This window comes from Lepisma saccharinum, chromosome 17 (assembly GCF_977018435.1).
Source record: "Lepisma saccharinum chromosome 17, izLepSacc3.1, whole genome shotgun sequence".
NCBI lineage: Eukaryota > Metazoa > Arthropoda > Insecta > Zygentoma > Lepismatidae > Lepisma > Lepisma saccharinum.
In genome coordinates, this window is record NC_139245.1 from 32607003 (window position 1) to 32634278 (window position 27276).

At 37.6% G+C, this 27276-nt stretch overlaps 2 protein-coding genes across 2 annotated transcripts in view; one reads left to right on the forward strand and one right to left on the reverse strand.

The window, feature by feature from the left end:
* Positions 1-27246, reverse strand: part of Wdr59 (WD repeat domain 59) — a 58920-nt gene extending 31674 nt beyond the window's left edge. Inside the window, exons 1-5 of the mRNA XM_083138671.1 lie at positions 27109-27246; positions 16406-16455; positions 15735-15870; positions 9779-9983; positions 8574-8707 (exon numbers count right to left, since the gene is read on the reverse strand). Of these exons, the coding sequence (XP_082994797.1) occupies positions 8574-8707; positions 9779-9983; positions 15735-15870; positions 16406-16455; positions 27109-27162 (579 nt within the window). The 5' untranslated portion in view covers positions 27163-27246. The remainder of the gene's footprint in view (positions 1-8573; positions 8708-9778; positions 9984-15734; positions 15871-16405; positions 16456-27108) is intronic.
* JMJD4 (jumonji domain containing 4) overlaps positions 1-27276 on the forward strand; it is a 308681-nt gene that overhangs the window by 124094 nt on the left and 157311 nt on the right. The window lies entirely within an intron of this gene.

The window sequence follows — 27276 nt, forward strand, 5'->3', positions numbered from 1 at the left end:
TCGGTAGACTCGTGGCTTTCAGTTCGAATATCTAGGCCACAACATTCAAAATGTAGAAGCTTTGTACATTTCTTGCACACAAATGTGGTTTTATCTTTATCAATGTCCCGACAACAATCGGGAACATTAAGTCCTGAACTCGAAGTGAGATTTTTATTTGCGCTACGCAAATGCTTCTTGTCCATATCGAAACAAAATAACTCTGTGCTTTTCAATAAATATGAAAGTTCAGTGCTCTTGCACAATTAATCTCAACTTTAAACAATTGTCTTGCCCTTGTACACTACAAAATCGAGCCAACACGTTGAGCTGCCACTTGACACGTTCTAAGCACAATTATTTAGATGCGTCGTATTATTTTACTATTAATATTAATTTAATAATACTCAGCGGTGAACGATGAGACTCGGTGAAGTACATAGACTCCTCTCAGGTACAGGGGTAGTGTTAAGCAAAGACAATATTCACAGCACAGAGAAATAAAATCACATTATTGCAGTATATATAAACTGAAAGGTTTTATTCTTTATTCATTGCAATTATAATGCAAATATACTTGAGATGAAAGCGAGGATTTCGCTTTGTCGATGAATTGACTCAACTAAAACGCATAAACTCAATGCGTGGCTATCGGCAAGCCTATGATCACATAGACCTAGCTTGCGCCCCGAACTACCACACCAAGAGATATGCAATGATAACTGAGCCAATAGTTGCTCTTTAGCCTTTTATTTCCAAATTAATCTTTAGGCTAGCTTTATTATTTAACGTAGAATGGTTGCAGTATTGTGCATATCATCAATGCATGGCTATCGGCGTACCTATGTTCACATAGGCCTAGCTTGCGCCCCGAACTACCATACCAGGATGTATGCACAACACCGAGGAGTTCTTTTTAAGTTAAAAAGCTTCGACGATCCGTGGCGAAAGTGTGATGATTCTTACACGATATCCTCGCTTTTATACTATTTTTGAGAACACAGATTAAAGTACAGATGAATCACTCACTATTTACAAAAGGATACTACAACAAAACTGACATCTATACATGTTTAGAAATACAAATTAGTATAGTGAACTCTCGCAAACATGACGATACATTAAATTACCCATAATGTAGCATAAAATACAATAAACATTAAACAAAAGATATATACATTACTAATAAGGCGCAATATTACGTAGAATAACAAGGAGGTTACGCTTTCTTTCACAAAATAAATATATTAGTGACACATTTTCTACTGATGACGTCACACAAAAATATGGATCATATCATCTGCCCCTTCCTTTCGAAAACTAAGTTTCAGGAAGGAAGTTATCTACCTGGAGGAAACTTAGTTTTAAAGTACAAACTCTTTCTTTTTATCCTCCGAAAAACGCACCAGTTTTAGGTTATCCAAGTTAACCTTATCATATAATTCTTTAGTCCTTGGAATTAGCAATGTCACAACATTATTTTCCACTTTGTCCACTAGATAAGGTCCTATCCACAACATAAATAACTTTTGAATGGTCCTATCTAGTGAGGAGCTTAAGGAATGGTTTTTAACCATCACGAAGTCTCCAACTGTCACTGTCTTGGCGTTTCCCTTCTGTTTTAAATCCTTCGACAGCTTCTTCTTCTCCCTGACTTGGGCTAAGAATAATTTGGACTTCCAATCCAGTTGGGCTTCTTCCCGTTCGGGCCAATTGAAATGAGATAGGATCTCTCTGGGTATAGGATGATTGAAGAATAGTTCAGCAGGTGAATATCCAGTAGTCTCAGAAATGGAATAATTAATCAGCAAAACGACTGCAGGCGTATGTTACCATCAGGCTTACCAACAATTAAGGTGCTCATACAAGATGAATATCAAGGCACAGTAACATCTCATCGTCTCAACGTTTTTTTTTTCAGTTCTTCTTTCAAGAGCTTTCTTCAGGCTATCGGTATGGGATATGGAGATCGAAACACAGGTTCTGTGGTGGTGAGTTCAATCTCACACTGGAAGTTTTTAATACATCTCTATGCTTCAATAAGACTTCTTTCAATTGGCTTCTACCCCATTCGCATAAAATCTCATTCGCATTGACCTTCTGCAGAATGTCGTCAGGACTAGCCGTCCACTGATCGACATGGGAATCTTCACGGACTTTTCTTACATACGTCCCTTTCGAAGATCCATTATTCACGAGGTCCTGCTCTACCGGAACTCCGTCTACGGTGAGGGATAACTTCTCGCGCTGTAGGTCAATTCCTGCTTCATATTTCCTGAGGAATGGGTAGCCCAAAATAAAGTCAGCTTCGAGACCTCTCAAGACAAACATGTCCTCCAATAAATTTCTTCCAGCAATCTCCAGATATACTTGTCTACATCCTACAACTCTAGTTTTGTTTCTCCCAGTGAAATCAGTCAGCCTAACATCTGGACATGTTTGTAACTGCAATGATGGCAGCTTCTCTTTAATCTTCTTCCAAATGGCGTAGCTCATGAGATTACATTCGCTGCCAGTGTCCAGAACACAAATAAAATCGACGCCTGTTACAGTTGCTTTAATTAACGGAGCCCTGGGTAAATTTTCCTTTCTAACTGCCAGTTGTAGTGCTCTATCTAAACTTTGTTCTCCTTCATTGAGAGTCAGCACAACAAAAAGATGATTGTCTTCACTATTTATAACGCTGTCATCGGTTCCCAGAGAAGTCCAAGATTTTAGCCCAACTGTGATCGGGAACGAAGAATTCACGTTGGGCGACTGGCTAAATCCGACTGCATACCACTCGGATTAGCACTAGTCGATGGTGCCCAACAAAAGTCTCTTGTCATGTCGACGCTTTGACGTTGCTCGTTCGTCAAACGTGAAGCAGAAGGTTCAAACGGAGGCGCCGTCGCTCTGAAGTTACTGGGTTCAGAGGCGTTACGTGAAGAGTCACGGGAATGATCTTCTGGATCAGATCTGGAACGACGCGGCCCACGTGCGTAGTTGTTCCTGCCATCCCTTCTCGGAGGATTACGCCGCCTGTTGTAATTGGAATATCCATTCCTCTGGTTCTGCATAACTTGTCTGACTCTGGGTTGTTGGTTTCCAATTCTATTTTGTCTGGGAGCATTTCCCTGGCCTGCACCTTCCCTATTCCACACAGGCTTCCAACTGTCCTGTTCCTCAAGCACCTCGAACCTTTTCAGAAAGTCGGCTAGCTGCCGTACAGTTTGAGGAGAATTAGCTAGACTCAGACTGCGAGCTCTATATGGAAGCTGGGAGATGATTAAATTCACAATCTCAGGTTCTATGTAACGGGCAGACAGATTGCGGTAGGCTGAGTAAATAGACCAGGCATATTCCTCCATGCTCATACCGGACTGCTTTAAGTATCGGCGAGATCTCACTGCTGTCAGCTGCCTCTCTTTGGCCTCTTCTGAAGCATATTGTTTGCGAAAACGACGGCAGAAATCAGAATAGGACTTGAACTCTAACTGGTTTGCTCGAAACCAATGCTCAGCTTGGCCCTTGAAAAGCCGAGGAATAATTTCCAATCGGTATTCGTATGGAATCTGCATTAAATCAAAATTGATATTAAGTTCTTTCAAGTATTGCTCAGCATTCTGGGCTTCCAGGTCTCCCTTGAACTTCGACAAGGAATTAAGGTCTGCCATCCTTGGAGTTCCAGTCATTGCTGATCGCTGAGTTCTTGGCGGCGACTCATCTGGCCCGCTCCTTGAATTTCCATGCCTTCGTGTTCGCTTCCTGATTTTTGCTTCATACTGAGAGTCAGAGGTGGTGCTGGAAGAGGAGGAACTGCGATCTTTCTTCCTTTCTAGACGTTTCCTCTTTGTCCTTTCTTCATAAAGACTGTGCCGGGCCCTGCGAGATTCACACTCTCTGTAACTTCTGTCATCGCCCGAAAGACTAAAGGTAGGTGGAACAGCAGACGCCACTTCATTAGCTCTTGAATCAGCAGTAACTCGTGGGCGACAGACTTGTTTGTCTTCTCTAGTTCTCTCTCCACCGGCTCTGTCCATCGCTTCATTTAGTTCAATGTTCATGGTTGGCAACGCTGCACTCTCAGCAACTGCAGACGGATGACCAGCTGTTCGAGATCCAGTTTCTGTTTCTGTTTGGCGGGTAAAGTGCATGGTCTCTAACTGATTCCTAAGTTGTTCTACTTGAGTTTTTATTTCCTCAACGTCCTTGCTTCTTTGAGACACAACTACTGAAATCTGACTAATATTTTCTTGGACCTCAGCCCGGAACTGTATTTTGTCAGTCTCGGCCTCGGCCAACATCTGTTCTATTGTCAGCTGTCTTTCGATAATCCTATTGCACTCTCCAGTGAATCTCGAGTTAATATCCTCCACATCTGTGCGAACATTTTCCGTGGCTTTATTTACATCGGCTGCCAAGCTGCGCCGGAAGTCATCAAAGTCTATCTCTCTAGCCTGCCGGATTTCTTCAGAGAATCGAGCCCTAGTTTCCTCGTTCTCAGACTTCAGTTGTTGAATCTCACAGGCCATCTCGCCTATTTCAGCTCTTAATACTTTTATAGATTCATCGTGCTGCTTACCGATATCATCCTTTAGCAACGCACATTGTCTGAGGATATCTTCCTTTAATATGTCAGATTGTCTACAGATATCAGCCTTCAGTGCTTCAGACTGTTTACACATATCAGCCTGCAATGTTTCAGACTGTTTGCAGATATCGGCTTTCAAGCTGGTAATGGAATCAGCTTGCTGTTTAATATCAGCTTTCAGTGCTTCAGACTGTTTGCAGATATCAGCTTTCAGTGCTTCAGACTGTTTACTCATATCAGCCTGCAATGTTTCAGACTGTTTACTAATATCATTGCTAATATCAGCCTGTAATTTTCCCATACTTTTGACTTGTTGTTTGCTAATTCCTTCAATCATTGCTTTTAATGCTTTGAACATATTTAATGGATCAGATGAACTATCCGTAGACAATAATTCACAATCTTTACAAACCAAATCGGTAGACTCGTGGCTTTCAGTTCGAATATCTAGGCCACAACATTCAAAATGTAGAAGCTTTGTACATTTCTTGCACACAAATGTGGTTTTATCTTTATCAATGTCCCGACAACAATCGGGAACATTAAGTCCTGAACTCGAAGTGAGATTTTTATTTGCGCTACGCAAATGCTTCTTGTCCATATCGAAACAAAATAACTCTGTGCTTTTCAATAAATATGAAAGTTCAGTGCTCTTGCACAATTAATCTCAACTTTAAACAATTGTCTTGCCCTTGTACACTACAAAATCGAGCCAACACGTTGAGATGCCACTTCACACGTTCTAAGCACAATTATTTAGATGCGTCGTATTATTTTACTATTAATATTAATTTAATAATACTCAGCGGTGAACGATGAGACTCGGTGAAGTACATAGACTCCTCTCAGGTACAGGGGTAGTGTTAAGCAAAGACAATATTCACAGCACAGAGAAATAAAATCACATTATTGCAGTATATATAAACTGAAAGGTTTTATTCTTTATTCATTGCAATTATAATGCAAATATACTTGAGATGAAAGCGAGGATTTCGCTTTGTCGATGAATTGACTCAACTAAAACGCATAAACTCAATGCGTGGCTATCGGCAAGCCTATGATCACATAGACCTAGCTTGCGCCCCGAACTACCACACCAAGAGATATGCAATGATAACTGAGCCAATAGTTGCTCTTTAGCCTTTTATTTCCAAATTAATCTTTAGGCTAGCTTTATTATTTAACGTAGAATGGTTGCAGTATTGTGCATATCATCAATGCATGGCTATCGGCGTACCTATGTTCACATAGGCCTAGCTTGCGCCCCGAACTACCATACCAGGATGTATGCACAACACCGAGGAGTTCTTTTTAAGTTAAAAAGCTTCGACGATCCGTGGCGAAAGTGTGATGATTCTTACGCGATATCCTCGCTTTTATACTATTTTTGAGAACACAGATTAAAGTACAGATGAATCACTCACTATTTACAAAAGGATACTACAACAAAACTGACATCTATACATGTTTAGAAATACAAATTAGTATAGTGAACTCTCGCAAACATGACGATACATTAAATTACCCATAATGTAGCATAAAATACAATAAACATTAAACAAAAGATATATACATTACTAATAAGGTGCAATATTACGTAGAATAACAAGGAGGTTACGCTTTCTTTCACAAAATAAATATATTAGTGACACATTTTCTACTGATGACGTCACACAAAAATATGGATCATATCAACGTTACACATTCATTGCCATAAAAAGCCTTCATTCTCTGATGAATGTCAATTGGGGACACATTTTCTGCAGTTAGAAACTCGGTCACCACACGCAGTTTCAGGTGCACCGACATAGTATGGTTACATGCTGCCATTTTCCTTGCTCTAGTTCAGCAACCCATGGTGATAGAAGTTTGAAACTTGGAATGGAGAAGGGGGAAACTCTGAAGACTACAATGCATGGTTGTTCAAATTCCAAAATGTCTTTACACAGTCACAAAACAATAAGAGGTATTACTTTTCAGCATGCCCTCGTATTAAGAAAATAAATTTAATATCAGTACAGTTGACTAGATGCCGTGGCTGTGTGGTCTAAGACGTCATGGCATCATGTTTTGGACTCCGCCTGCAGAATGCATGCACGTTCGAGCCTCGTGGAGAAGGTGTAACAACTTTCTCCTGAGAATTCGGCCTGTGTAAGGACAGGCGGCCACCCACCATCGAGAGGAAATTGCTATAAATGAGTTGCGTAACCAGGTCATGGAAACCCACAACAATGATGGGGGGGAGGGGGGTCGTCATGCCGACCACACATTATCCCATAACTGGTTGGATAATCTGCTACCTTTGGAGGTGGAAGTGAGGCTGTCAGTCAGTAGGTAGATGCTGACCCTCATGGGCTGTTGCACCATGGTTATTATTATTATACAGTTGACTATAGAGTGTCTCAACCTTAAAAGTCAGTATGGGTTAAATGGAGTGCAGCGTTGCCAGATCAACAAACAGAGGCGCATTGAGTCGCTAATGATTCCAACAAATTTACTTCCTTATTATCGTATAGGAAATCTTCAAAATCTATGTATTTGATGTATTTTGGGAAAAACAATAGTTCTCAAGATTTGCATGTAAATGTTTATATATCGACATAACTATTTGCTATTTTACATTTGCATTATATGTGTAATACATGCAACTATTGTTACTTCTTTCATTGAATACTGTATCCTTTACATAAACAGAATTATATAAATGCAAAAACAAACATTAAGACATATTTTTGACAGAAAATAAAGCAATAACAATGTGTGCTCACGTACCTTTAAGAGTAACTACTGTCCTCGTCTGGTAATGACGCTATATCCTCCAAAAAATCTTCTGTTTATCTTGATGGACCCGGTTCCATCGTATTTTTTCGTTCTGACATTATTCTGTTTCCCCATTCTTTTTTGCCGGTGTTCTGAGAGGACCTTCGATTTCTTCCTTTCGTATTATATATATAAGACGTACAGAACACTCCATAACATCAGCCGTTGTCTTAACCACCATGCTCATATTCATTGACTTTAAAACATGATTTAGCACGCGCATAACTATTATGAGTTCTTTACCTCGAAGTTTACCAATACTGCTTCTTTTTCCAGCTTCTCTTTCAATCATTAAACAAAATATGTAACTTACATGCAATCCACAATTATAACACAGCACACTGCACTTCCTACGAACCGGGGCATCTGCCTGCAACTGAATTGTAACCTCGATGGCACGCAATTAAATAGATACGCGAGACAGCCAGCGTAAACAAACTACGATTGTGAAATAACTAAAGGTGATGTGGGGTAGCAATGTATTCTACAAATAACTTCAAACAATGGTCAACACTTTTCTCGCTTAGTCTGCACATGTATCGCGACAAACCAAAAAGTTTCTCGCTAACCAACTTTTTCATGTTACGGTCTGTTGATTTATATAAAATATCCAATGTATACATATATAACTCTCCTCGTAAGCAAATTAATTCACTCAGGCGAAGAATATCATATCTACAAACACCATAGATCCCATAGAAAAAAACTGGTGAAGTTGTTCAAGCAGTTTGATATTTATGGTTTTTGAAGTATTTACTACAAAAAAATTAAGCGTTTTGCAAAATTGCATAATTATGGAAATTTCAGATCACATTAATTTATGACAGGTTATATAATGCCATCATTAAATAGAGCATAAAAACTCTATACGATAATGATTTCACTGTTTGAAATTTATGACTTTTACATTTTGTAAATTTTGTAACATCTGGCAACGAAGCGGTGGTAGAGAAGGACAGAGCTATTGGCAAAACTCATGTATTAGAGAGGGAAGTACTCCATTTACTTCCATACTGACTTTTAAGGTTGAGACGCTCTATAGATATCCACACTGGAGTAAAGACAATAAGAGTTTGTTAGGAATTCAGTGGATCTGGAGTTTTAAAGCAAGAAACCAACAAAACCTAAGTTGTATCAAACTTTATAGAGATCATGGAGACAGGTGAACAGTTTCACAGATGAGGATGATTACTTGGCTAACCTTGGCCAGATGAGCTGCTATATACTGTACAGGAGCAGTTCCCTTCCTTTGGTCCCATAGCTTTACATCACCATCATGAGCAGTTGCTAGGAGGTGCCTAGATAGCCTGTTCCACCGAACTTGTGTAGCACCAGCTGAAAGTTGAAACATGAATTTACAAAAAACTTACAAAATATTAATATTCATCAATTAGTGAGCCTCTATGCTGCTGTTAAACTGAATTTTCATTGGAAAAATAATAAAAACAAACTTGTTACATCGCCAATTTTGAATGATTCTATGATCTTATTAAATCTTCCAGTTACACACTTGACATAATAATAATGAATTCAAACATGCCTAGCAAAAATTATTGGCAGCTTTAAAATTTGAATTTAAGGACCAAGTTTGAGTTGTGTACTATTCCTACATGATTACAATAGTTGGTTAGGTGATCATGTTTGATCCTCATAACATTATAAGTATAGCCGAACCCTGTGGCCGAGTGGTTAGCACATTGAGCTGCGACGCCAAGGGTCCCGGGTTCGAATCCTGCTTGGGCTTGGTTGTTTGTGAATGTCCATTCATCCATTTCATCACTCATCCCCATCTTCGCAAATTAGCCAAGAGGCACATAACGCGAAGTAAAATAAACTAAATCAATCAAAAACATTAGAATTATGCTTAAAGACTGTCACACAGAATTACTATTTATACAGTTTGAATACATTACATTGTTAGGTCTTAATATTTCCACACTTTCCCTTACCTTTACATAAAACATTTCCCATGTAGCAACTTATGATAACAGTCACTTGCATGCAGTGGTGTGTTCAGGAATTTCAAGAGGGGGAAGGGCTTGTATATAAATTTATTTTTAATAGTGAGTCCATACTTTCCTGCCTTTTGACGTTCTTTATTTAGGAATTCTGGGCCAAACAGGGGGTTATGACCCCCCCACTGATCCCAGCTTGGGCATACCACTACATAACTCACTACTCACAATTTCTCACAAATTAAAACCATTTGCAACTTTAAAAGGAGTAAATTAGTTTCTCTAAACTTCAAACTCACCTCCACACTCATATCTAGCATTCCCTCTCCCTCCATGCAACTTGTCAAAACTATTACACAATCTGAACTTGCACCTACGCTAATTCTGTGTGAAAGAAAAGTAATAATAATATAATTATTATATGAATTAATGTAATAAGAGGTTCACTTACCCACGGCAGATAAGGACGAAGCAGGTCTCCGTGTGTCTCGCATGTCCCAGACATGGATGAAAGTATCAATTGAGCAAGTTGCCAACAAGTTGGGATCGAATCTGTGCCAATTTACATCGCTTACGACACGGGTATGGGAACGGAGTGTGTGGGTTAATACCAAGTCGCCATCATGCCAAGAATGTATCTCAACTCTCTGGTTGCTCTGGAAAATTATACAGAGATTTGTACAGTGGGATGCACAAGTATTGTCATTTACTTTTTCTGGGCCACCCTGTATATTATCTAGGACTGAACCGATACCACTTTGAACCGATACTGTTACTTTTACAGATTCCAACCGATACTTCAAAATTCTAACGAAAGTTGCTCAAAATATTGGTTAATATTAGTGGGTGATTATTCTACTCCAATTATAAGTATCTATTTACCAGAGTTTTGCTATTAATATTTAAAAAATCCATCAAATGAAGGGTGTTCCAAAATGAATATTGGGGTTTCAATGAAGTGTATCTTCTATTACATATACATTACAGAAATGAAATGACACCAGCTTATGAACATTATAAAGGCGTAGGAATGTGACGACCTCATCGCCCAGTGACTTGTTCACTGCAGTTAGTCAACCAACAGAGTGAAATGGTCAACATTTTGCTCTGTTGGGATTTACAGAGCTGTCCTGTCATGGCTCTACGAGCGTCTCACAATCAGCAGAAGTGTGGTATGGTTGGTGGACTACAATGTGATCCTCCAAGCTAGATCCGAAGGATCCGCTGACCAACGACAGGTGCGGTCCTCCATTCATATTGGGGGTTAGGCGTAGAGCTGACAACTCTGCACTGTAAAAAGACATGTCAAGAAACAGCAATATGAGGCCATGGATGTTCCCAAGGCAAAATATTCCGGAGGTAAAATAGTCCCCCATTCGGATCTCCGAGCGGGGACTACTTTGGAAGGTCCCTGGACTAAGGATAAGATCTACATTAGGAATAAGGATATTAAATTAGGCACCTGGAATGTTCTGAGCATTTACCGGCCTGGGGCATTTCAGTGTACAGTTAATGAGATAGTTAAGTATAAATTAGATGTAGTAGCTGTCCAGGAAGTTAGGTGGCCAGGAGAAGGGAATTGTAAAACTAAAAATTATACTTTTTCCTATGGTGGTACTGAATATCATAATTTTGGAACAGGCTTTTTCATAAATAATAGAATTATCTCGGCTCTTAAAACAGTAGAATTTATTAATGATAGGATTTCATATGCAGTTTTACAGGGTAGGTGGTGTAAAATTATTTTCATAAACATACATGCAACAACGGAAGATAAAGATGATAATACTAAAGATGATTTTTTTGCAGAGTTAGAACAGGTTTTTGATAAATTTTCTCAGTATGATATGAAAATTCTGTTAGGTGACTGTAATGCACAGATTGACAAAGAAGAGACATTTAAACCCACGATTGGTAAAGAAAGTCTTCATGAATTAAGTAATGATAATGGTATAAGATTGATTACTTTTGCAACCTCAAAGAATTTAATTGTGAAAAGTACTACTTTTAAACATAAAGATATCCATAAATATACCTGGTCATCTCCAGATGGTGAAACTCATAATTAGATAGATCATATTCTCATTGATAAGAGAGGGCATACTAGTATAATTGACGTTCGTACACATAGAGGTGCTGACTGTGCCAGTGACCATTATTTAGTAATTGCTAAATTAAGAGAAAGACTCTCAGTGATAAATCATAAACAACAAAATCTAAAAGTTATAAAATTTGATACAGGAAAGTTTACTGATGAAAGAATTAAGAAAGATTACCAAATTAAACTGTCAAATAGATTTGATGTTTTGCAGGATTTAAATGATGATGAAAATATAAATGAAACAGACGTAAATAAGAATTGGGAGCACATACGTAATGCAATAGAATCAGCAGCTAAAGAAAGTACAGGATACCATATACCAAGAAAAAGTAAGCCATGATTTGATAATGAATGTCATAATCTAATAGAAATAAGAAATCAGGCTAGACTTAGGTGGTTAAATAACTCTGATGATACAAATCTAAGCAATTATAATAGAATAAAGCGAGAAGTTAACCGCACGTCTAGAAGTAAAAAAAGAGATTACTGAAAAGCAAAATTAACGAAATTGAAACAAACAGCAAAACAAAGATATCAGAGATTTATATAAAGGTGTAAATGAATTTAGAAAGGGGTGGCAACCTAAAGTAAACTTGATAAAAGATAAAGACTGATTTTCTAGCTGACCCAAGCGATATTTAAATAGATGGAAGAACTACTATGATCCTTTAAATGTTCATGTAGGAGATAAATCAGAAGTAAATGAAGTGCACACAGTAGAACCTTTAGTTCCAGAACCTAACTTGACTGAAGTTAAAGATGCTATTAAAAGGCTAAAGAATAACAAAGCACCTGGCATTGATTTAATACCAGCTGAATTAATTAAATATGGTGGAAATTCATTAATATGTCACATTCATAAATTAATTTGATTAATATGGAATAAAGAAGAAATCCCTCAACAGTGGAAAAAATTCATAATTGTTCCTGTGTTTAAAAAAGATGATAAATTGAACTGCAATAATTACCGTGGAATTTCTCTCTCAATAACATATAAAATATTATCTAAAATTCTTTTAACAAGACTAACCCCATATGGTAATGAAATTATAGGTGATTATCAATGTGGATTTAAACGTAACAGATCAACCACAGATCAAATTTTTCACATCAGACAGACACTTGAAAAAAAGTGGGAATATAATCAAAACGTCCATCAGCTATTCATTGATTTCAAAAAAGCATATGATTCGGTCAAAAGAGAAAAATTATATAATATATTAGTAATTAGTAGAGTTTGGAATACCTAAGAAGCTTGTTAGTATGATAAAAGTATGCACCAGTGAAACAAAAAGTAAAATTCGTGTGGGTATTAATGTGTCTGACACATTTACAATTCATGATGGGTTAAAACAAGGAGATGCATTATCTCCATTGCTCTTTATTTTGCCTTAGAATATGCTGTTAGGAAGGTAAAAGAAACTAACGAAGGACTAAAATTAAATGGTGTGACTCAGTTGTTAGCATATGCAGATGATGTAGATTTATTAGGGGATGATATAAATACAATTAAGAATAATGTTAAAATATTTTTCAAAACTGCTAAAGAGATAGGTTTGGAAGTTAACAAAAAGAAAACTAAATATATGCTTACAGGCCAAAACCAAGTGTTAGGTAATAATCAAAATCTAATTATTGATAACAACTCGTTTGAACCAGTTTCCAAATTAAAATATTTAGGAGTAATATTAACAAGTGAAAATTATATTAAAGAGGAAAAAAAAGTAAGGCTTAATTCAGGAAATGCACCTTACTTCTCTCTTCATAAACTTTGTCGTTTAATATCTAAGAAACTAAAAGTTAAAATATACAAAACAGTAATTTTGCCTGTAGTATTATATGGGTGTGACACTTGGTCCCGTACATTGAAAGAGGAACATAAATTGAGAGTATTTGAAAATAAGATCCTTAGGAAAATCTTTGGACCTAAAAGGGATGAGGAGACAGGTGAGTGGAGAAGGTTACATAAGTTAGAACTACATAATTTGTATTCATGTACAGATATTATTAGAATAATTAAATCAAGAAGACTTAGGTGGGCAGGCAATGTGGCACGAATGGGACAGGAAAGAGGAGTTCAGAGGATTCTTGTTGGGAAACCTGATGGTAAGAAACCTATAGGAAGGCCAAGATGAAGATGGAGGGACAACGTTGAGATGAACCTAAAGGAAATCGGTAGAGATGGAAAAGAGTATATAGATCTTGCTCAAGATAAGGAAAGATGGAAGGCCTGTGTTGCTGCAGCCATGAACCTTTGGGTTTAAGAAAGCTAGAGAGTTAGTTAGTTAGTTAGTTACAGAAATGAAACATACCTTAAAAGGAAAGGTAAGTCAAACAGTTTTTTTTTATACTTAGCAGGTGATGTTTTGTAACTCCGACGCAGCATGGTGCTAGTAGCAAAGATGGAGATGACTCCTGAGCGTAAAGCCTTCTGTGTCTTGGAATTCGCAAGATGTAACTCAGCAATTGGAGAGCAATGTGCTTTTCGGCAGGAATATGGATATGATCACCCATCGGATAACACCATCATAAGATGGTACAACCAATTTAAGAATACGGGATGCCTGTGCAAAGGGAAGAGCTCCGGAAGACCACGTCTACCAGATGAGCAAGTGGAACAGGTCAGAGCAAGTTTCGGTATGAGTCCCAGGAAATCTGTAAGGCGGGCGAGTCGAGAACTGTCAATGTCATCCACGACTGTTTAGAGGGTGTTACGAAAGAGATTGCACATGAGGCCGTACCGTCTACATCTGTTACAGGCCCTAAAGCCTGAAGATAATGTGACCCGTGCCAACTTCTGCGAAAATGTGCTGGACATGGAAGATTATTTTCTTACACGTGTGATCTTCAGTGATGAAGCCTCATTTCATCTTAGTGGACGAGTGAATGCGCATAATGTGCATATTTGGGGGTCGGAAAATCCACACCAAACAGTGCAGCACATGAGGGATTCGCCAAAAGTGAATGTCTATCCAAAGAACAAGTGTATGGATGGACCTTTCTTCTTTGTGGAAAACATTATCACTGGTACTGCTTATTTGGACATGCTCCAGCAATGGTTCTACCCTCAACTGGATCGTGAGCAAAAAAGGAACATCATCTGGCAACAAGTTGGGATCGAATCTGTGCCAATTTACATCGCTCACGACACGGGTATGGGAGCGCCATACTTCACTTTCATCGTGAAGTACGGAATTGGTTGAATGCTGTTTTTTCCCAAGGATGGATCGGTCATCGGCTCTTCTGCAATGGCCCCCAAGATCTCCCGACCTCAGCCCCTGCGATTTCTTCTTGTGGGAGCATGTAAAGGATAGTGTATACATGCCACCACTACCTGCCGACCTCCCTGAATTGTGATGCAGGATTGATGCAGCTGTGGAGTCTGTTACACCAGACATGCTAGCTTCAGTGTGGGAAGAAATTGCCTACAGACTAGATGTGTGCAGTGTCACAAGGGGGTCCCACATTGAACACTTGTAACTTGTGACAAAAAACTGTTTGAGTTACCCTTCCTTTTAAGGTATGTTTCATTTCTGTATTGTATATGTAATAGAATATACACACTTAATTAAAACCCGATATTCATTTTGGAACACCCTGTATAAAAATACCAATTATGTAATCCCAAAATACAGTTCTTTCACATAATATTGATAGAAAATCAATGGAAATTGGAACTTTGCAGAATTTTCTGGATAATTAGAATCTGCAAAATTGTCGTGCAGCATTTTTGTAGACTTTGCAGTATCAATCAGTGAAATGCAACCGATCCTTTCCGATACTGATACCACTGGTATCAGCTGATACTGATACATCGGCATCGGCTCAGCCCTAATATTATCCTTTTCGTCAAAGGGAGGCCTTGACTTACAGGTGGAAAAAATAAAGGAGGTAGTAGTGCTTAAGGTAACATGGCCCATGATAACCTACCAAGAATCATATCAAAGAAACTTATAACAAAAGATTAATTTTAATAATGCATCCACAAGAAACAAAACAAAGAATTACAACGTACATAGACGAGCTTTCACAACAGAATACATTAATAGCACAAATTGGTAGGCCAGGACTTTTCTAGGGGAAAGGAGGGGGCTTCAACCTAGGGCCTCCATTTTTAACAGGCCTACACTGGAAATAATAATTCTTTGAAAAGTACCACAACATGGCAAAAAATTACATTCTGGTCTGAAATTTGTGAAAAACTAAAACTAAATTCCATAGGGAAACAGTCCTCCAAGGACTTAATAAAAGAAAAATTATGTGGAAAGCTAGAAAAAGATCTAACAGACAAAATAAACATACTCACAGATATGGCACTAAGCTCTTTATTAGCTGAAGTTGGGTTCCATTCTGCTGCTCCCACTTCATATTTGCTTTGTCTGGGTAGTTTCCTTAGTGTGTCTGTTGGATCGTCTAAACTGACAACAGCCAAGCATCTGCGACTACAGAAAAATTCAACCATTTAATTATTAACATAGTCATTCATTATGTATTATATTGGTTTTCATTCGAAATGCAGGTCAGAAAATGATTGAAATAAGATTGGCAGTGACCAATCTGCAAAAATATACTTTATCTCTTTCACGTAGAAGCATTATTTCATCCATTTTTCAAAGGCATTCTCTCTGCGAAAGATCATACATGGTAGTCAGTTGAAAGTGAACTTTGACATATTCATGTGTTTCAAAAGCCAAGCAATTATAACTTTCATTGCTTACAACATGTAAATCATTACAGATTTTTTCCATTATAAAGCCTTCTCCAGTGAGATAATATTCAATACTAATAACTTCCACACAGAAAATTCTAGAAAATAGATATGTCTCAACACTGTGTATGTCCTTGTTGACAGTTAATGAACATCTGTTGTTAATTTTCTTCATACATAACATCCACATGATTATGAAAGGGAGAAAAAAAAAGGAAATTGTATTTTATTTATATGCTATTTGTTATGTGCTGTTCAAATACACTTACCCTGCCAGAAGTGCATACGAACCGCTAAAATCGACTGCCATGGCACTCGCCTAAAATAAAAATGAGAAGGTTTATATTCAGACACGTCCAATTTTCAATAATGCTGATTTCCAATTGAAAAACTGTTGCAATGAAAAAGTCAATTATGGACAGAAACTAGAAATCAAGCATTATGCGCATTTTCTTATTTTTTTTTTCATCTTGGGTAAAACTGTATGGATGTGTAACCACACGCTTAAAAATGTTCTGCAGCTTCTAAAATAATTATTTTATTTAATTAGAAGATTATGTTACTAAGCCAAGTGTTAATTATAGGGCTGAATCCTCTGATCAGTTGGACATTGCATATCAAACATAACATTCAGTGTTAAGAGTGCAAAAGTTTGTGCTACTGGGACACACATTGCTAACCCATTGTGTTCATTGTTATATTACTTAGTCCAATGACCTTCATTAGAAATCACTGGATGAGATTTTAACATTAGTTATATGTCAATGCACAACTAACTGTAATATGTCTACATGTTCAATTGAAGACTTCGACATTGATGTAACTTGGTGGGGGCAAGGGGAGCATTCCCACCACAAAAAAATATTCAGAATATTTTTGTAAACCTCTGAACTTGCACTAATGTGCATAACTTGCACCCAAATTTGATAAATTGATGCACAAAATGCATAGCCTGGACATCATGTGACATCGGCTTTTTACACTTCCCCAAAAATTGTAGTCAACGAATTTTGAAGTGATGTGTAATTTACATGAAGCAATTTTGACGCACTCATTTTCACGTTTTGTAATATTAAATAGAAAAGTTATCACTTTGACTAAAAATTATTAAAGATCATACACAAAGTAATAATGTCAGTCAAGTTGCACCTTGAAAAAAAATGCTGCATAAGGAAGTGAATTGTGACCTTAGCAATGTTTATTATTAGCACTTCTGCCTTTGGGCCATATCTATTTCTTTACTGTAAAGCACAGTTTGTTCAGGAAAATAAGCTACACATTACCCAATTGAGCAACGTTACTTAGCCTCTTGAGGTGGGGTTACTGAATATTAGGTTGTTTTGACAATTGTCAGAACAAACAATAATACAAATAATTGACTTTTTAATCAGAGCATGAGGATTGTAGCTTTGATCACCCTGATATTCAGTACCAAATGTAGTCAAAAAAAGTGTGCTGCTATGAGTGTAATTTAGTGCAATGTGACAAAAACATGCCTATTGTGTGTTTTGTTACAGTAATAACAAGAACATCTTCAATAACCAAAGAAATAAATACATACATAAATCTTTGTCTTCCTTTTAGGGTTCAGAATAAAAAAAAAAAAGAATGCTTGAAAGGAATGGAAGGAAATTACCTCGTCCATTTAAATTCCTCTACATGTTTTTCTATTATGATAACGGTGCCACAATATAATGACTTGCCAAAATTTCATGCAGAAATATTACATTATTTGAGTCACACAACCCCAAATTTCATTCCCTTAGTGTGAGCACTCAACCTCCTGGGTCCTGACAAGCTAGGTAATGAACATGAATTGTGATTTCCCAAATGTAAGTTATTCATCGAAATAGTCCTGGATGTTATTTTTATGGGATGGAAGTTATGTCCTAGTTATGTACATGCCTTCCACCATTAGCAGTGAGTGGTTGCCAAAATTGGGGGGGGGGGCTTATTTTCTCTAGTAGACAAGACATTAAGAAGTCACAGTGCAGGGGCAAAAAGTGGTACCAGCACGAGGCAACTGACCCCCCATCTCCCCCTCATCGCCATCACCGCTCTCCACATTCTAAAAAATCTTGAGACTGTCATCTACAATCAAATCACACACTATTATACGACACACATTTTCCAAAACGATATCGGGCAGAGCTACTGAGAGCTGTCCTTGGTGACCAGCCAGTGGCAGGAGTGCAACGTTGTACAGTTACAAAACTGCGGCACGCAAGTTAAACACCGTGTTTTGTATTTTTTCTTGCTCGTAAGAAGTATTCATAAAACTCGCCACTTTAAGGTTCATCATAAGATGGGACACAACATTTTGAACCTGACTGTCCAAGTCCCATGAATTTCTGTCACCTACAGCTGGAGTTAACGTTTCTCGAAGAAACACGTCTCTACACACATACAATGACCCTTTCATTTTCCATCCGTGTTCCGTCTGTTTTTTTCGTAGCCACCATGTTGACCCCGCTGAGTTGTTGTGTCTTGGTAAATGTATGGGTGTCAAATTCGGCTGAATATACACAATGACCCTTCATTGTCGTGGGCATTCACGAACATTGTGAGTCATTTAAGTCAGTTTGAGTTCAGCGTTTTCGTAACAAGGGCGGTGTAAGATAGTTATACTCGTATGCCATGAAGAACAGTTGAGAGGATTCAATACAGCCCTTATTGATTGATTGATTGATTGATTTGATTTTATGTTACTTCACTTTTCTGACACTTTTAGCTAATCGCCAAGATGAGGATGGGTGATGATATGATGAAATTGAAGAAGGGACACTGACAAACACCTATGCCTGGGCCAGGATTTGAACCAGAGAACCCTGGCATCATAGCATGCTGTGCAATACAGCCCTTATGTTCCATAGTTGTGCAATAGTGTGTGTTCCGTGAGTGACATTAAATAATGCCGCACTGGCCCCCTTGGTGCAGTGGTTAGCATATCGTGCTACGATGCAAGGGGTCCCGGGTTCGAATCCCAGTCTGGACATGGATGTTTATGAATGTCCATTTATCAATTTCATCATATCATCACTCATTCCCATCTTCGCCATTAGACAAAAGTGACAGAAAAGCAAAGTAAAATAAAGCAAATCAAATCAAATTAATAATGTCAGTCACGAAACCTAGTACTAGTAGTACAGGCACTAAGGGTAAAATATTACCTTCACAAGACAGAAATCTTATTTTTAAAGTGTATTCTTACTTCAAGGAATTGGCGTCTGAAGAAGTGCATGCTGAAAGAGTGTTTTCTCATAGTCGAGAACTTGCGGATAAAGCGTGTGGTGTATGTGTGCACACTGTGTTGCATATTATAAAACAGGGTAAAGTATCTACCACAGAAATAGGTGAACCCTTACTCAAATCTCCTGGGAAACATGCCAGAAAACAGAAACAAGAGCGATGATGATGACCTTGTAGTTCCTCTATTTACCTTCAAACTTCTTTCAGGTACGAGTTTCTTTTATATGCTGCTGTGATATGATATAAGCCTGTGTAGAATTCTTTACTATATATTTCATTGTACTCAAATATATTACGTGCATGCATTATGTTTAAAGAGTTGAATATTGGACACAACAAATTCTCTGTTTTCCTTCTGCTAGCAGTTGGTTTGGCATCAGCGGGACAGCACTGGCTGCGTATTGGCTGAACTCATGTTCCTTCTAAAAGCGTACGCCATATAATAAAAATAATATTTACATCTTTCAAGTGTTCAAAATCGACTGAAATTCTTTCTCAAGCTTGCGTTTGGATCTGGTAGCCATTTTCAATCAGAAGGGTCCAGTGATTTGAACATTTTCAGACCTACACGAAAATCGCTGTAACTTCTGTTATGTAATTACAAAAAAAAAAAAAAAGGCAAAGTGCACCCCTGTGCTTAGCACCACACCATGGAGTATATGGGGTGTGTGGGTAATGCCCCCTCACTTTCTTGATCCGGTCGTTAGTGGGGGGTGATGTGAGCAGCACCATGCCCCTGACTGCCTTTACCCCCCAGGTACCCATGCCACTCAACACTGGGTGCGCGCCGGACACACTTCCAATGTTAGAAAAGTTCCCGGATTTGAACTGGCCAGGGTTCGAACCTGGGACCTTTAGCATGGTAGTCATATGCGTTACCGATTGAGCCACCGCGGCCACAATTACATTCCAAATGTAATGATTCAAAAACCATTCTCTTCCAAAATAAATTATGTAAAAAAAAAATATCCGATTTATTGTAGTATAGCATGGAAACTACGAACCTGGAAGCAAACATTGTAATAAAGAAAAAGAGAGATTATTATTTATTTTGGAAGAAAATGTTTTTTTGAATCATTACATTTGGAATTATAGAACAGAAGTTAGGATTTTCGTAAAGCTCTGAAAATGCTGAAATCACCGCATGCCACTGATTGAAAATGGCTGCCAGATACAAACGCAAGCCTGAAAAAAAAAATCAATGTCGATCTTGAACACCTGAAAGATTTCATAATTAGTGGTTAAAATATTAATAGTTTTAAAAATGGTGAGGTGACCAAATGAATTCAAAATTGGTCGAAATGGCACGGAATGACCCATCCAAGTAGTAGAGATCAGGCATGGTAGTGAAAAAAAAAAACACCCCCACACACACAAATAAAATAAACATGTACAGCAACATAAAATATCATGCAGGGCTCCCCGGAGATTTATACTAGACCCCAACACTATTTGTGATATACATAAATGACTCGCCAATAAATCTAACCATAGCAAAATCTGCCTGGTATGCTGATGATACAAGCATTCATTGCTATGACGGGCTCAAACAAACTACTTCTTCCAAATATAAAACACACAGTAGAGGAACTCCGTAGTTCTCAACAAACAAACTACAGTTGAATGTTAATAAATAAGGTGCAGATTTATAGGCACTAAAACCACTTAAAAAGACACTATAAAATAAGAAAAGGCCATTTTCTTCTTCCATTACACAGTTATACTGCATTAACATTACAGCAGGCCCGTAGCCAAGCAGGGAACAGGGGGAAGGTGCCCCCCTGGCACTGCCGTCAGCACCCTTCATTAGGCAAAACTATTTTGTGTAATTTGTTTGCAGTGAAGGGTGAAAATGTAGCCAGCAGATATTATTTTGCTCACAACTTTGGTGAAATATAAAATTCACAGAACATGAACGACAGCTAATACATTTGTTTAATTTATTTATAAAGAGTAGCGGCAAGTATTTCTTCTCTAGACTCTAGAAAGTTCCTTCATGCGGGAGCATCTTTATCTGTGCCTTTGATGTCCCTGTTGCAATCTGTGACTTTAAAGTCATCATGCAAATTGCCTCTGCGTCAAAGGTCAACAGCTCCCAAGTTTTCGGAACGGAGGGGAGTTTCATTGCTTCGGGCGGGGGTGGAATATATTGTAGGCACTATGATTGAATATTGTGCATTTCTTTCTTGTGTGATATAAATATCTGTTCCATCAAAATTAGTATAGTGCGTGCAGTAAGGGAGTATTTCAGTAGCAGTCAACACTTTAAATATCGATGTTTTAAAAGATATAGAAAAATGTAGTATTTGTATGATATTTCTAAATTTTTTGTAACTTTCCTCCCCCCCTCCCCCATACCCACATAATTTCTTTGTAATTTTGAAATTTATTTTAATTTTAATTTACACTGTTCTATTGTATGGGATTTTATTGTACTTTCTTGTTCAATATCTTTGTAATCTTGAATTTTATTTCATTTTTATTTTAATCTGTACTTTTTGGGATTAGGTGGTAGACCAGCAACAGCTGAAACTCGCCCAGCAATAAAGTCAATTCAATCCACCTTCACTTAATACTCTTAAACTTATGAAAATTGGACTTGGTTTACACCCCCCCCCTGATAACTAGTGAGCCCCCCTGCAGATCAATTCTCAATACGGGCCTGCATTACAGTGTATTCATAAAAGTGCATTAACAATTCATGAGTTATTAATACTATTTTAAGAAATTTATCTTTGTGGATAATCATCAGTTAAAGTAATTCTTACGTACATAAAGAACTTGTGCTAACAATTGTTTCAAATTGAACAAATGCCCCAGTTATATGCACAATTGTTAACAAGTGATGCAAAAACACACTTTTAACAATATATACACTAGCAGCAGAAAGTTTAGACTCACCTGTAAAAATTTGTAATTCACTGAAAGTAAAGTTTAAAATGTGACACCAGGTGACACTACTGTGCTGGAATTTCACTATTGATATTTATAGAATGTTTTTAAAGGTGTTTTGATATGTTTTGGAAATTTTAATCTATTTATCGAATGAATGTAATATCAGTGTGCAGTCCTCTTCTATAAACATTCTCCTCTGTTATCGGTATGCTCTTAACAAGTTCTCACTGTCTTTTAATACATTTTCGCTATGTTAATCTTCAACGTTGCAATGATATTCCTGATTGTGAGTGGTTGCATCAGCCTACTGACTAGTTATTGTGGGGTCAGTGGTACACACAATATGGTTGATGATTTAGTGAGAGTGCAAGGAACACTGGAACAGAAACAGTATCATCGTATTCTTTCACGCAATGCCGTACCATCCGGGACAAGATTAATTGGTCGAGGATTTGTTCTACAACAGGATAATGATCTACACACATCAAAATTGTGTAAGCAATATGTCGCAGGAAAGGAAGCCGAAGGAGCATTGCAGTCAATGATTTGGCCTTCCCAATCACCTGATTTGTTACCAATTGAGCTATTGTGGGAGGAACTTGACAGGAAGGCAAAAGCAAGGACCCCAAGCTCTGTGGAGGAGCTGTGGCAGTGTCTACTGGAAGCCTGGGAAGGTATGAAAACAAAGACATTAGAAAAACTCACAGCAAGAATGGCACGCATATGTAAAGCTGTCATCAAATCAAGGGGAGGACACATTGATGAACAGGTAGTGTGATGAAAATGCATTTTGATGCCTTTTTTTTTTTTTTTTTTTAACATTTTTAACTTTTTGTGAAAAATTGATGTCTTCTATATGTACAGCTCACTGCTCACAAGAAGATCCCCAAATGAGGGGTGACAGGGAGCAGGTGTGAAGGAAAGGACCAGTTCATTTGCAGATTTTAGGGATAGCAGAAAGCCTCCCGCTGCAGCTTTTCGAAGTGCGTGGGAGTTGATTTGCGTCAATCACACAGAGCGTGTGTCCGCAGCAACGGTTTGCTGCTTTTCTTTCAGTGGCCAGAATAATTTTTGTATTGCCTATCCTCTGCATTATTTAGACTGTATTTCAAAGAATTTTAAAAAAATATACGGCAACGACTTTAGGGTTACCAGATGACAAACTTTAAAAAAGAAGGCATTTTTAGATTGCAAAATGTTGTTAACTTTAGACGAAAACACACGTTTTGTGCTTACTGGTGTTTTGGTGGGCTTATAGATCACACACCCCTGTAAAATAATTTTACACCGTTTCCGTATAACTAATAATAGGCCTCATTGTCTGAATATTCTAATATTTATTCACTATGCTCCTAATATATGGTTGTGAAGCTTGGTCTCTTACTTTAAAAGAATAACATAAATTAACATTCTGCCTCGGAGTTTTTTCTTACAGGCCTAAAGTCAGGAAACCGTTTTTGTAAGTCGTCACTAACAACACATTTGCATTTGGCATGGTTCAGATCGCTGATCGACTGCCATGTAACAACAAGAGTACGGCAGTTAAAAAATACTGTTTATTTCTGAATTCTGTCCTGAAACTCAAATCAAAGTAAGCCGCAGCAAATTGCATATTCTTACCTATTGTCAGAAACTTGCTGCTCACCAAGAGCCGCGGTAAATGCACAAATGCTTTCAAATCAAAACCTCACGTGGCACGGTGGTGACAACAGAAGAGAAGCAAAGGTCCAACAATTTTTATTTGTTGCAAGAAAAGTTTATTTCTTTGCGCTTGCAACTGTGTGTGTTGTATTTCTTTACTTTGAAATTGAAAAGGGAAACAATATTAACAATTATTTACAAATAACATTTTGCTACTAATCTTGAAGTTAAGCAGTTGTCTACACCCCCAAAAATTGGATATTTTCAAATTTTCATAATAACATGCCCGGGGCATTTTTAGTACCCGAAAAACAGGATTTGTCCGGGTAAAAGAGAACTTCTGGTAACCGTAAACGACTTGCGTCGCTGTACCAGTTACAGTGAGCCAACATGTGTTTTTCACTCAGGGTGCACACCCCCGACCCTAATAGTGGAGTCGCCTGTGCCTACGTCACTTCACTTCCGTCAGGGATCTTCTCATGAGCGGTCAGCTGTAGGTTGGTGTGTAACACACCCATACAAATTCAAATATATGGACTATGATGGTTGGTTTCAACTAATAGCATTTTATTTTCACTTAAACAATAAATTTCAAAGGTGAGTCTAAACTTTCTGCCGCTAGTGTATATATATATATATATCAGGGGTGGTAAATCTTTTTTGGTTTGAGGGCTAATTTACATTTCAAGAATCACTGGCGGTCTACTTATCTTATTATACCTAACAACGAGAGCCTAAAAAGGGAAGCAAAGGGCGAATAAAAAAAAATTTACATTGATTATTTTATTAATTTAATTTTATGTATGTATTTATTTATTAAATAAGTTTTGGCTTCAGTACTGTGAGCCTGGCACCTGTTTTAGGCCGTATCACCCCAGATCATATTTTCATCCTTTTAATGAGAAGGTAAAAAAAAAAATATTTTTTTTTTACATAAACATAATTACTACAAATTTTTTCTTTCACACCCACACCGTTGCGAATAACTGCCTACTGGCCCAGTATTTTGTGCAAACAATGTTGTGTCTAACAATGTAATCAAACTGGCCTTGTCCTTAACAACAATGTAATGTAGGAGAAGAAAGCTTTTAATCGCCCATTGTTCAGTCTTTCAATAACGAATTGTTGGTTAGTCCGAAGGGAGAAGGCAAAGAATATTTACATTTTTTATGGTTAATTATTATATGATTCAACAAAGAAAGAAATTAACTGTTACAACAAAGCTCTTTTCCTCATACAACAGTTGAAAATACAGAGAGGTAAGCAATAAAATGTTTTGTGACTATGCATAATAAAATCCGTACAATGACAGAGCATCGCAGGCTACCTTTCGTGACTTGTCAGTTGACTGGTAGACCCCGGTGGATGCATTGGATGTTCCAATTAAAAATTTTCTGAAGAAATTAACATTTTGTAACCCATTGTGCTATTTGTGCACACATGTTTAACAAACAGTTTGAATCAAATCCTCATTTGCGGAGACGGTACTAGTCTGATAAGCCCCGAACACCTCTCACTCTTTTATTTCCTTAATTTTAGCATTGATACTTACATATTCTGCATTGCGGAAGATTCTTTAAGGTGAAGTTATGCCTTTTTCCATAAAATAGTGTCAACTTTTCATATTACAAGTCATTATTTGTCTTCCTTGTTATGTTTGGGTAACAGACAATATGGCATGCAGTCGTGTTTGTGTTTTGTTGATTTAAAGTGGGTATGCAGTGTTTCAACCGTCTTAACCGAAAAATACCTACTTTCGTGTTTATTATGTCATCATAAACCATTGACAGATAGCCCCAAAAACCATCCACGAGAGCCCCACAAACCATTGACGGATAGCCCCAAAAAACATTCACGACCATTTCCGGCAAGGTTAGGTTTGGTTAGGTCAGCATAGTTAACAACAAAAAAAAATTCTCGTAAAAAAAGCACGTTTGGAAACACTGCAGAGACCGCGTGACTTTTGACGCTCGCACCATCTGTACGTACATAATGGAAACAACGGCCTAATGTTACAGAAGATGCAAGTTCCTTACGTAACAACTGATTATTTATTGTTCTGCAGCATTCTATGGTGAAGTTTTTAGTTTCTGCGAAAGAAAATACCTCGAAGAACATCAACAATGATACAGAAAGTGATTTCAGTAAGTAGTTTCTCCTGTAAATTTGAAGAAATCCGTTCGGGCGATATCAGACAGTTACTGCAGAGACACTAGGATAACACAACCTAGTCAATTTAATACACTTATGTTATTATTATTATCATTTTGCACTAGTATATAAGCTCTTTATGGTAACGGTTCTGATTGTTTTATGATTTCTCCTAGCACTAAGACTAATTATTGTAGAATTTTGGAAATCATTGTCACACGAAATTTGAACCTTCCTTAAAGTAATGAGCACTGTTTGGACTCGAAAAAAGTTATTTATGTTGAAAAAAAAAAACTTGAAAATTACCTTACGCACTTCTCATGGACAAGATATTCTCCGTCGACAAGCGACAGTAAATATCGTAGAAGCGTGAGAATGAAAGTAGAAGTAAATGGGAACCTTAGTAGAATGCATTTAGGGACTTTATTTTAAGGCTAAGGGAACCAAACGTAACCACGAAAGCATATATTGAACAAAACCTTAAGTAAATCCTAAAACTCCGCAGTATGTATTAACAAACGTACATCGAAATCGAACCATGTAAAAGTTGCATTCGCAGCATGATGAAATCGCAATAAAACAAAAGGAACTTGGGCCGAAACGCATTTCGGTAAGTACTTTCTCCTGTAAAATTGAAGAAATACGTTTGCCGGTTACGAAAATTTTACCAGAATTTCTTCATCAATTGTATCTCATCATCGCTCATCTTCATCGTTGTGATTAGCCAAAAGTGGATAAAAGTGACGCTTTCCGCTAAAATCTTTAATTAACTCAAAATTTCATTGCAGCACATTTTTAAATCCTACAATTTTAAATAATATAATATTTTATTTATTTGGACACCCGTAAGACAGGGCTAAAGGGAGCGTGCAAAAATGTATTCAACCTAAAAGTATTAATTACACATGTATAATTTCTTTCTGGCAGTATTTTGTGTTTATCATCAAAAGGATGATAACTTCAAATTGACGGAGTGTTTCAGGGGGCGACACTTTATGGGGGAATATCGCAAGCTGGCTAATTATGAAAAAATTACCTGCAAATCTTTGTGTTCAGTAACGATGAACTCACTGCTCCATCTAGCAGCCATTGTTTATATTTTTGCGACTCACTCACAATCTTACAATTGAAGAAACCTCACTCAGGAAAACAGGAGCAGAAAACACCACAGACTACAAAGTATGCACAAGCACACAGATTCATG